The sequence below is a fragment of the Parasteatoda tepidariorum genome, chromosome 3 (assembly GCF_043381705.1).
Source record: "Parasteatoda tepidariorum isolate YZ-2023 chromosome 3, CAS_Ptep_4.0, whole genome shotgun sequence".
NCBI lineage: Eukaryota > Metazoa > Arthropoda > Arachnida > Araneae > Theridiidae > Parasteatoda > Parasteatoda tepidariorum.
Window position 1 is genome coordinate 81,209,365 of NC_092206.1, and position 11,501 is coordinate 81,220,865.

Here is an 11,501-nt window from a genome sequence, read left to right on the forward strand (position 1 = left end):
CAAAAAATACTTTTAATCGTTTTCCAATATATATATATATATATATACATATACATATTTTGTTTAATATTTTTACATACTCTAGGAGACTACCCTTGCACACTTTGCTCAACAGCCTTTGTAAATGCTTCTTATTCTTATTGTTTTTTTGTCATCCCCTTAAACATCAAAATGTTCCGCAAAAGCACAGAACATTTTGTTTCCAGAATTTACAATTATTGTAACTTTAAAATAATTTGTGAATATGTTAATTGTAATGAAACAGACTATTACCTAGATTTGAAAAATAGTTATCTGTTCTGGAAAAAAAATTAAACCTAAGGAATATAGTTTGTGAAACTCAATAAGAATAAATGAATGAGAAGTAATTGTACCCATTGAAGTGATTAATAACAATTCAAATAGATAACGCTATTTATTAAAATTTAATTTTTTAACTTCACTACAAATGTTAAGACTAATATCTGACAACATGCAGATTTCCTCTTTTTTATTTAGCTACTTTTTATTGACATCTACTACTTATACAGAGAGATATAGTAAGTTTGTTATGTGGAATATAATGAAACAGAACCAATTGTGAGAATATAAACTTAAGATAAATCATACCTATGTGAAGACAAGTACCGTAATTGTAATTCATAAGAAGGTATTACTATTAATATTTTAAGCATTAATATCGAGGAGAAATTCATAAATTTATCAGAATAATTTATTATCAGTATTTGAATATATTACAATAGTTGAGCTTTTGCTCATTACCTAATTTTTTTTGTTGGGAAAACTTAAATCTCATCTTTCTTTGTCTACATTGTATTTCAATATTTGTTCTTTTGAACAACAACTATTGAAAACCCAGCTTTACACTGATATTAATTGGCATTAGCAAAGTTTATGAAATCTAACTTGATACTTGGATTTTCATTTGAATAGCAACAAATCACAATTAAAGGATAAATACTAAACTTGAAGTCATGGACCCCTGGCTACACATGCTGTTGTGGCATAGAATTTGGAACTCCTGATTTTCAATGTCTTAATTATATAAAAAGTAAATTCCTTAGTTTAAAATTTTTTTTAGCAAAGGTAAGATGAAAACTTCCAACAAATTTACACTATCAGAAGTCTTAAAAATGTTAATATATTATCTTACAGTATCTGTATTTTTCTTTGTTTTCAGTTGATTATGTCTTATGGTTTCAATCAAGCAGTAAAACTTCATTCTCTGAAAATCACAGCCCCAGAAGGTTAGTCGCTTTCCTTAAAAACATTTTTACACAGTTATTCTATAGTGTTTGAAGAGAATTTTTTCTCAGATAAACCTGTTGCTTACAACTATGAAGAAAAATCAAGAAATTTAATCTAACTCAATAATGTTGACTTCCAAATGAGAGAAGTTAGATAAAATTTAGTCTTCACTGTGTATTTGCAGACAGATTTATACTTAGTTGCTTATATTGTTACTAGCTAAAATCCCATTCATATGGGGAAAAATAGAAAGTACATTATCAATAAATTAGTACTAATTACACTTAAATCATGCACAAAAATGAAGGACATACCTGCACAATTAATAAAACTTAAAATCCCTGTGGCAGAATTGCGGCGACATTGTCGCAGAATGTTACAAGGTTTTTGCAGAAAGATTTTGAATTTGGAAAAGGAAAATTTTTGTTTTCCTTTATACATAATTTTTTGAAAAATGTTTTTTTTTTCTTCTTTTCTGCACGTTTTTTTTCTTTCAAGGATGTCTTCCCTGTGCATCAGAGAGGAAAGAAATAATCATGATTTTTCTATTCTCATTTGAGATCTTTAAAAAAATCGGTAATAACTGGCTTCAGTAAAAATTTCAAATTAATAATATAAAATAAAAAATTCAGAAATTGCAAAAGTTTAAAAGATAGTTGGGTCTAGAAATGTTCTTTCTTTCATTTTTTTTTCGTTAAAGAATACCATATTTTACATTCGCTTGATTACCTCTTTTTTAAAGTCCTATTCCAGTGATTTGTGATCTTTATTTTGGGGGTTCAACGGACTTTTCGATTTTTAATTTATGTATCACTTGACCTTTTTACGAATTTTAATTTGTGTAATAATTTACAAAATTTGAAATTGCATTTTTCCGTCTACAAAATGCCAGAATATCGCCTATAATATTAGAATTAAAAAAATATTACTTATACATTTTATTCTATACTTTCTTCTGTATGCACGTTTCTGTTACTTTAAATTATTAACTGTTATAATTAAAAATATCTTAAAGCAAAATATTAGTGCCAGGGAAGTTTGTCGCAGAAAGCCCAAAAAAATTTTGCCATTGGTTAAAATAATTTCATTTTTTAAAATTTATTATGATATTTGCCATTTCTTGTGGCTTTATGCAATTAAGTTGAGTAGAACACTTTTTTTGTAGTTCATTTCATCACAATAACGATTAACTGTATTTTGTATAATTTGTCATGATGCTGTTGCTTAAGACCAACTTATGGTAGTCAAAATTTCCCTCAATCAAGAGATTTTATCTGATACTTATCACTTTCAAGGGGCCATAAATAATCTCTTTCCACAATATCTAGTGTAAAACTGCTCAGTATTGATGTGGTTTTAATAGGTATATTAACATGGATATTTTTGTACATTACCTATGTTATTTGCTATCTCAATTACCATAGCATCAGTAGTTACCAAAATTAATTAAGCATCATTGGAGTAAATAATAGTATGGCAATTTCTTACGTTTCTCCTAAATGAACTGTTACCATTTCTCCATTATTGCGGTTTTTAGTACAAAGCTTTTTTTTAAAAGCTTGTTTAATACCTATTATGATCAAAAAAATCCTTCATAAGAGAATATCTAGATCATAAATGGAACCCATTGTCCAAATTTCATGCTTCTTGCTTCAGTTCTTTAGATTCAGTTAGGTTCTTCAAAGATGTATCTGTCAATCAGGATATTCTTTCTTTATATATAGGTTGTATGAATTTAACAAATGCATGTAAGACTTTTCTATTGAAAAATTAAAAATTTGTTTTAATGCTTTACATTTGGTGATCGATGAAAGTTATATTTTTATAGCATTGACTATGGATGGACTATGAGCTCCATTAATTTTCTCTATTCTTTTTTGTTAAGTCTTTGTTTTTTTTAACACTTCAAAGCTGTGTCAATTTGAATATCCATTTTTTTAATTTCTCCATAACACAAAAAAATGTTCAATTTAAGTATAGTTTAAGATATATTATTGTGTGAGACTTTATTAATTTCATTTAGCTTAGCTTAATAGTGCCTGTATGCACTTGACCTATTATGCTAAAATAAATTTTTATTGTTCAGAATTTAAGCATTAATTAAAACTTTTATCTATTTATATTCTAGATAATGGACCTAAAACTTTAAAGTTGTTTATTAATCAACCAAGAACTCTAGATTTTGATCAAGCTGACTCCTCAGAACCTGTTCAAATATTAGAGTAAGATTAAATTTATTGCTATTACTTAACTATCTATTATTTAATCAACATCTTTTGCATCCTTTTCAATAAAACTTTAAATGGTCACAAAACTTTGAAGCTATTGTTGAAGCCAGCTGTTCTTAAATGTTTTCAAGAGCAAAAGGAATTCGAATAATGCAGTTTCTATTTGTGTAACTTTGCTACATAATATAATGAAGGATTTTGCAGCTTTGTTGAAGATTGGAAATTTTAACGCCAGCTTTGGTTTGGCTCGAAAATTTTAATGCTATACAAAACAGTGTATCTCGGACTTTCCATGATGAAGCTAAAAATGTCTGTAATAATAAATGTCTGTAATAATAAAAATAATAAATGTAATAAATGTCAGTATGTGAACAGTGGATTAAGGAAACCCTACCCAATTTGCTTCAAAGATACTGTGAAAAAGATTTTTTCAATATTGATGAACTAAGTTTGTTTTTGAAATGTCTTCCTAATAAAACAGTGTGTTCGGAGACGAAAATTGAATAGGAGGCAAAATGAGCAAAAAACGCCTGACTGTGTTAATTAGAGGCAATACTTCTTGTACTGAAAAGTTGCCTTTGCTTGTGATTGAAAAAAAAAAATCTTGTTTCAAAAATGTGTAAACTTTTCCTTTGGGGTACAGATTTTTTTTTAAAAAAAGACTTTGATAACAGCAATTTTGTTTTTAAAGATTTTATGAGGAATTTCATGTTACTATAAAACATTTATGTTAATATAGAACATAGAATCATGATAGAACATTTCATTGTAAAAATGAAAAGTGATAATTTTTGTAGATAAATGTACTATGCATAATGATCTACGTAATTATAATACCTAAATTTTTAAACATCGAAAAACAAAACAAAAATTAAACTAAAGGTAAGTCAAAGTTCTTTTTCATTACCCTCTCATTTGACTTATTGTGAATTAACTGTACTTCTAAAGTTAAAGGAGGAAAATATTTTGAATGCTTTATGTTTTTTTTTTCCCTTTCGTTTTGAATAATTAGCTAAAGCAATAAAAATTGTGATTTTTCTGTATATAACAAAACCAAAAATTTTGATTTAAATAAGTGATAATTTTAATTCTAGGTTAAAACCAGAAGATTTAAAAGGAGAACAGCCAGTGCTTTTGAGATATGTGAAATTTCAAAATGTTCAAAACTTTCAGGTGAGTTACTCTAACAGTATGCTATGCTATTTTACATTTTGATGTGGATACCAGTGTTATAAATTGAGAAAGGTAATTGTCCAATTCACACGAATTGTGCAATAGGACATCTAAAGAGCTTTAGTCTACAGTATATGTGATTGTAATTTATGTTATATTTTGTCTACAACGTAGAATTTAAATGAATGTTTCATATTTTAAAACTAAGCTCCTATTTCTTTAAATCTTGTTTTGCTGGGTTCTACTGTATTAAAATTTAACAGTTTAAACCAATGTAAAAACTAAATATAAAACCATGAGAATATTATCCATACTTTTTTTAATACAATTTTTATTAAATTTGTATTTAATAAAAATTTATTAATACACAACAGATAATATACTAAATAGCTGGAAAAGCATATTTTATTTAATATTCTTTTTTAATATTTATCCTAATTTATTTATTTTGTAAGAGAAACCATACTTTTCTTTATATTTATTTAAATTAAATAGACATTTTATAAATTTTGTTTAAAAAAATTTAAATTTGAAATATTGGTTATTTTTTTAAAATTTTTATCGATACCTTATGACTGCCAACTAAAAATCAAATATCAGGTTTGCTAGTAGGTTCCTAATTTCCTAAACGGTCTCTATTTTTTTGGTTGGTTCTATTTCCTTCTATCACTGTGTTCACTGATCATTTCTAGTCCTTTTTATCACTTAGATGTTCCTGAAAGTCTCCTTTATACCCTTATTAATATCAGAAATTAATCTTTTTCCAAATTTTACTGGAGAAATTTAGTATGCCATAAAAAGTGGCAGGAAGTTTTCGATTCTATTTGTTTTAAAATATTTTTTCTGTATCGAGAATTCAGCTAAATTAACCATAACTGATGGTAAAATATGTATACAAAATTGCTTCTTCAAATGAAGCTAGTTCAAACTGGTTTCCAATGTTCATAATACAATTCAACTTTCAAATGCCAATTAATAGTTACTTTTGGCTGAATTAGCATGGCAGGTATGGATATTACAGATGATTTGTTAGCTTGGGACCACTATAGAATCATCTGTGGTCCCTTGGACCAGCAACCTATGTAAAGGAATGGTCTGTGTTTAATCCAAAATGGCTTATTTCATCTTAGTTGTGAACATTTCACATTGTAAATAAGCCCTAACATGCTACTTAAATAAACATTCATAACTAAAAATTGTACACTAATTGTTCAGCTACTATAAATATAAAGAATTTTGAAAGCACTAGATAATTGCACTTGAAACTTTTTGCTTGCAATTCCATTTGCAATCTTTTGAAAGCATTTTTCAATTGAATCATAAACATGGTTCCAAGATAGTCTCACCAAATATAGAGCGTCCAAAAGGTTGGTTTTGTATCTTTTCTCCTCATATTTATTCAATGATGCTATAATTTTTCTCATATAACATTGAATATTTATGTATTTTTTTCATATAATTTTCATCTCTGTTACTAATTTTTACCGAAGGAATGATATCTAGTGAGTGAAGCATGCAGGTAAATTGCAAATTAGAGGATGAGTGAGGTGTTAAAAATAAAACAAACCAAAAAAAAATTTTTTTCTCCCTTTTTTGTATTTTTGTAATTTATCAAGAGATAATAAAATGTCCAAAGAGAAATTTGTTCAAATAAAATTGCTTTGCTGAATTGAAGTGTATTATTTCATTGTTAAGTAGGATTTGTATCCAAACCATTGCAATTAACTATTTATCTTGAGCTGTCAACCGTTTTGAATTCTTATATCACTGTATTAGCAGTTAAAGATTGAATTAATGATTTCACAGAAATGTTGCTTTAGAGGAAAGGGTTTACATCAGAACATTTAGTATTTAAGAACATACATGGATTGTTTTCGTTATAAAGTCTTAATTTTATTTTGGAATTAAATTTCATTGTTTCTTTATAATATATGCTGTATTCAAATAAAGTTGTGCTAGTTTTTTTAAGAAAATTTATCATAATTTCTATTTTGAAGTAATTCAGAATTTTGAATGATTCTTAAGTGGATAACTAATTTTGAATGAGAAAGTAGGGAAAATGTCAATTTCCTTAAGAAAAAAAGGCCTAAAATTTATATATATATCATAACATTAATAGTAAATTATAAATAGTCACATATCTTCTAAGTTTAATTAAAACCAAAAAATAAAAATAAAAACTATTACAGTGTATTTCTCTCTAAAAAAGAAACGAAAGCAAAAACAAAAAAAAAAACCTGGAATTTTTTCAAAAATCCCAAACTGTTTTTAAAAATGATAAAAGTAAGAAAAAAAGGTTTTTTTTTTCCAAAAAAAAGGGGGAAAAAAAGATTTTGTTAGCTGTGATTACTTTTAAATTTTGTATTAAAAAAGCCTTGAATGATTTATTGATATTATATATTCAGACAGAAATTTCCAGATAAAAGTGAACCCTTTTTATTTTGTGTTTTGCTAAAGACTAAAAAAAAGGACGTCATTTAACTGAAGTTAAAGGTTGTGATATTCATTTCATGTTTTAGTTACCCACAGTAGTATCAATCTGTAATTTAAGAAATTGGTAAAAATTATATTCTGATTTTTGTTTTAGATATTTGTTAAAGATAATCAAAGTGGTGCAGATACAACAAGAATAGATCATTTAGCTATAATAGGTAGTACCATTTCAATGACCAACATGAGCGATTTCAAAAGAGTAAGTCTTACTGTATTGACTTTTGCATTTTAGTTATTTTTGTTTTTCTGAAGTTTCAAATTGCTTTTTTTATATTTAAAAATGGAGCATTTGTTCCATTAATTATGTATATAACTCAAAGTAGATTTTCAAGCCAATTGCAATTAATATAATTAGGGGAAACTTCTCAGAATGTAGGCCCTTGAGACTTCTGCAGAATTGTTTGTTTTTATTTAGCTTTGTGCAGTGCACATAACTCTGATGTGGTATCTCATCTTTTTTTTCGCTAGAGAATTAATCATCTCAAGGAACTTTTTCACTTCCTCTTTTATGATTTTTACTCTATTTGACTTGTGATAGTCCATGATGATACTTTGTTAAAAAATGATTTTCCGAAAATTTTCAGCATGTACAGTATAGAAAAAATAACAAAACACCCTGAATAACTTTTGATCTAGCGATCGGATTTTCAAATCCAATGTTCAAAGGGTTGACTTTCAATAAGTTCGCAAAAAGTGTGCTTTGTCTGACTAAACATACCTTTTTTTCAATGGATCAGGATTTTTGATTCTCAAAATGCAGGTATCTGCAATATGGGAAATATGGTTCCAAGAGTTAGGTTAAATGAACGATCGAAAGTTTGGACCCCTTCATCTTAATTTTACTTTCTGCATATTTCACCATATCTTGAGAACTTTTTAAACGAATTGTCATTCTAAATTAATTGTAAATCTTTTTTTTTTCCTTCAGTTACTTATAAATGAATTTTTAGTTTCAGTTTGGTTGAAATTTTCCTGGCATAAATTTAGCGTGGTATCTCTTCTTTTTTTGCTCTGGAGAATTAAGCATCCCAAGAGAGTCTTTAATGTCCCCTTTAGGAATTTTACCCTGTTTGACATGTTGTGGTGCTTAAGCAGAATCCCTGTTTAAGTGCATCAGCATGCAAGTTCTTTGATCTGTTCCTTTCATTTCTGCCAAACTTATAGCTCAGTTTAGTTCAGATTTCCGTTGCCCACGTGAGAAAAGAATTTTCATTGAGAAATTTGATAACACATATGCTTATGTCTCGCTTGATATTTCATTTTTTAGTTCTTTGTTGCCCACTTGAAAACGAAATTTACTCATTAAAGTGAGGTTGGCCATATTGTGCGTGGGCTCATAGAACTGGACAACATTACTCAGTTCTATGAGACTTCCCTTTACACTTTTGGTAGATTAAAATGTGATTTTTTCCCTATGTATTTTACTTACTGATTATAGAAGATTTCTTTTAGCATATATTCAATCTAATAGGAGTTTTTTTTTCTTCTTTCAAATTTAATATAACCGGTTTTTTTTAAGGATGTTACGAATAGTTATTTGGCCGAATAGCGGGATATCAAATATTCGACCATATCAATCGGCCCAACACTGAATATGCGGTAGCCAAATGGCAACAGTTTTTTTTTCTTAAGAAGGAAAAACATTAAAAATATTGTTTTTATGTAGAAATAAGTTCAGTCATTATTGAAAAATAATCAGAATGTAGCTGTGTTATTGAAGGGAGAAAAAAAACTTTAATATAAATATTTAAGATAATAAAAATTATTTGATATTAAGATAATTAAAAATATTGAAGATAAAAAAAATGAACAGCTATTACAAAAAGACAAGTGTGTGTTAAAATTATTTCTAATAATGCCTAGAAGCAGAAAGTGCCTAAAACTGTGACGTACGCCGCAGAACAAACGAAGTCCTGCAGAACAATTTGTATCTTGAATAAGTGAAACTTTTTTCACTGTGAAATGCTTGCAGAACATTTGTATAAATTAATAAGTCCTGTTGCAGAACACTGGAAAATATTCTGCTTATGGGTAATAATGTAGATCCAGATAATACTTTGCCGAATATTCGGCAGAATGGCCGAATACCGAATAGTGACCAAATATTCATTACATATCAAGATTTTTTCTGCATAAAATCAACTTTTAAGCAGTTTAAGGTCATAAAGAGATGTTGAGACTCTGCAATCTGTTTTGTTGTGCATCTAGGCTTTTTTTGTTCTGAATTGTTAAAATGTTCTGAATAGCATTTTTATGCTTATGATGTATTTTGAAATGTATGCTAATTTTTGCAATTTTAATTTTAGGTAGCTGGCAAAAAAGGAGAAAGTCACTGATTGTGATATGACTTTTCATCCGCATAAAATTCTAAAATGTTACAACTATTCCTTTTGAAATTTACTTCTTCATAATCTAAAGTTGAAGAAACATTGTTGTTATACAACAATTAACTCTACTGGGAATAATATTCTTGATTCACAAGTTGCTTAATCTGCGACGTTCCATCTAATAGTGCTCATTCTTTTTGCATTTTTTTTAAAGATTTATTTACTATGAACTGTTTATGGCGTCTCAATAGCTGTAAATTTGTTTACTACTAAATAAAACAAAAGCAATGCAATAATACAGATCTAGTTATTTTGTTATGTGTTGTTTTAAATGTTTTTAAACATTCCTTTATTTTAATCCAGGGCTGTTGATTCACATTCAAAGTTTACATTGTCTGTTCCTATTTTCATTTTAGCTAGATATTCACTTTTTGTACAGAGTTATAAAAAATAACTATCAGTTCATCAGCTTTGATTTACGCTAGGCAGTTATGCATAAACTTGACTGGTATATATGATAATAATTAAAAAATATGATGTAGTTTAACTTTTTTTATTAGCTGTTACCCTTTCCTGTGACTCTACATCATTAATTTAGCACTGAAATTATGCTGTTTATTCTAGCTAACACATAATAGTTAAATTTTACCCCAATGAAGCAATTTTCTTGATAAATTAGCACAATATTAGCACAAAAAAATTCTATTTACCATTTTTTAGGTTTAAGAAACACATTTAAAAAGCGTAGCTCTAAACTAAGTTAACTTGATTCAAAGCTCTTTCACAAAGGAAAATAAAAAGTCACAGTTTAAGTCACACATTTGAAACAATGTTGTAATTTTAATACTATATCTGCCATTTTGTCGGGAAAGGATCTGGGCTATAGAACAGATGAATAACTGAAATATTTTAAATATTATTAAATTCTTTTAAAAATTGATTATTTGGTGTAATTTTTCCGCCTGGATTAAAATTATCAAAATCAATTCCTTATTCTCATTTTTAGCAAATTTTTTATTTTAAGTTCTTATAGGTTAGCAAATTTTTCAGTTTCAGAATGAAAGAGTTTCTGGGAAACATGTCCGAGGAATATGTTGAATGATTCATCTCTGAAACAATAAAATTTGCTATAGGCTTTGAAGTTATTAAGATAGTAACCCCAATGTCAGAATTAATGAACATTTCAAATGATTATTCCAATTTCAGGGTTCCCACGGTCCTTGAGAGTCCTTGAAAGTCCTTGAATTTTATTTTGCTAAATTTAGGTCCTTGAAAGTGCTTGAAAAACGTCTTAGGTCCTTGAAAAACTTGATAGGTCCTTGAATTTGTCCTATACTGCCGGCGGCCCTTTTTATAAAACTCCCCCGGATCTTTCTCGTTCTTTCTGTTTTGTTCCCGAGCTCTCTCACGTGGTTTTTAACGCCACCGTTTCTAACTGGGCCTTGCGACTTGGTGTCTGCCAAGCGCGCAGAGCACAGCANAGATTAAGGTCCTTGAAAATTTTGTTGAGGTCCTTGAAAAGTCCTGGAAAGTCCTTGAATTTCAATCTCATCATAGAGTGGGAACCCTGAATTTGAATATTTCTACCATTTGAAAGTTAAAATAATTTTTTTAAAAATTTATTCCGTTTTCTTATAAACCACAACATGATTTCAGAATGGATTTGTTTTTAGATTGAATCAATTTATTCTGCATTTGCTAAATGCATATGCATAAAATTTAAGACTTGTTTCATGCTTTTAAAATGTTTTTTTTTTAATAGAAAAAGTAATTATTATTTTGTACACTTTCTTCCTCGCCTATTCATTTTAAATTGATTAAAGCTAAGAACGAGGGCCTTGGTAATTTCTATATATAATTTTCTTATATGGCACCCGAAACTTGGGTATTTCTTTATCTATTGGCTACACTATTGTTATTATTCATTTTGTTATGTTGTCTCAAGTGCTAATGTAATTAGTTTCGAAAATTAGTTCTATGTAAATATTTATTTAGATTCATTTTGTTTGGTTATCTTAAGTAATAATCTAAG

The 11,501-nt window shown here is 27.9% G+C and overlaps 1 protein-coding gene across 1 annotated transcript in view; it reads left to right on the forward strand.

The window, feature by feature from the left end:
• LOC107446853 (Thioredoxin-like) overlaps window positions 1-9,765 on the forward strand; it is a 14,586-nt gene extending 4,821 nt beyond the window's left edge. The window contains exons 4-8 of the mRNA XM_016061625.3: window positions 1,181-1,247; window positions 3,377-3,470; window positions 4,571-4,649; window positions 7,237-7,341; window positions 9,449-9,765. Coding sequence (XP_015917111.1) covers window positions 1,181-1,247; window positions 3,377-3,470; window positions 4,571-4,649; window positions 7,237-7,341; window positions 9,449-9,478 — 375 coding nt within the window. The 3' untranslated portion in view covers window positions 9,479-9,765. The remainder of the gene's footprint in view (window positions 1-1,180; window positions 1,248-3,376; window positions 3,471-4,570; window positions 4,650-7,236; window positions 7,342-9,448) is intronic.
• Window positions 9,766-11,501: the final 1,736 nt, after the last annotated feature.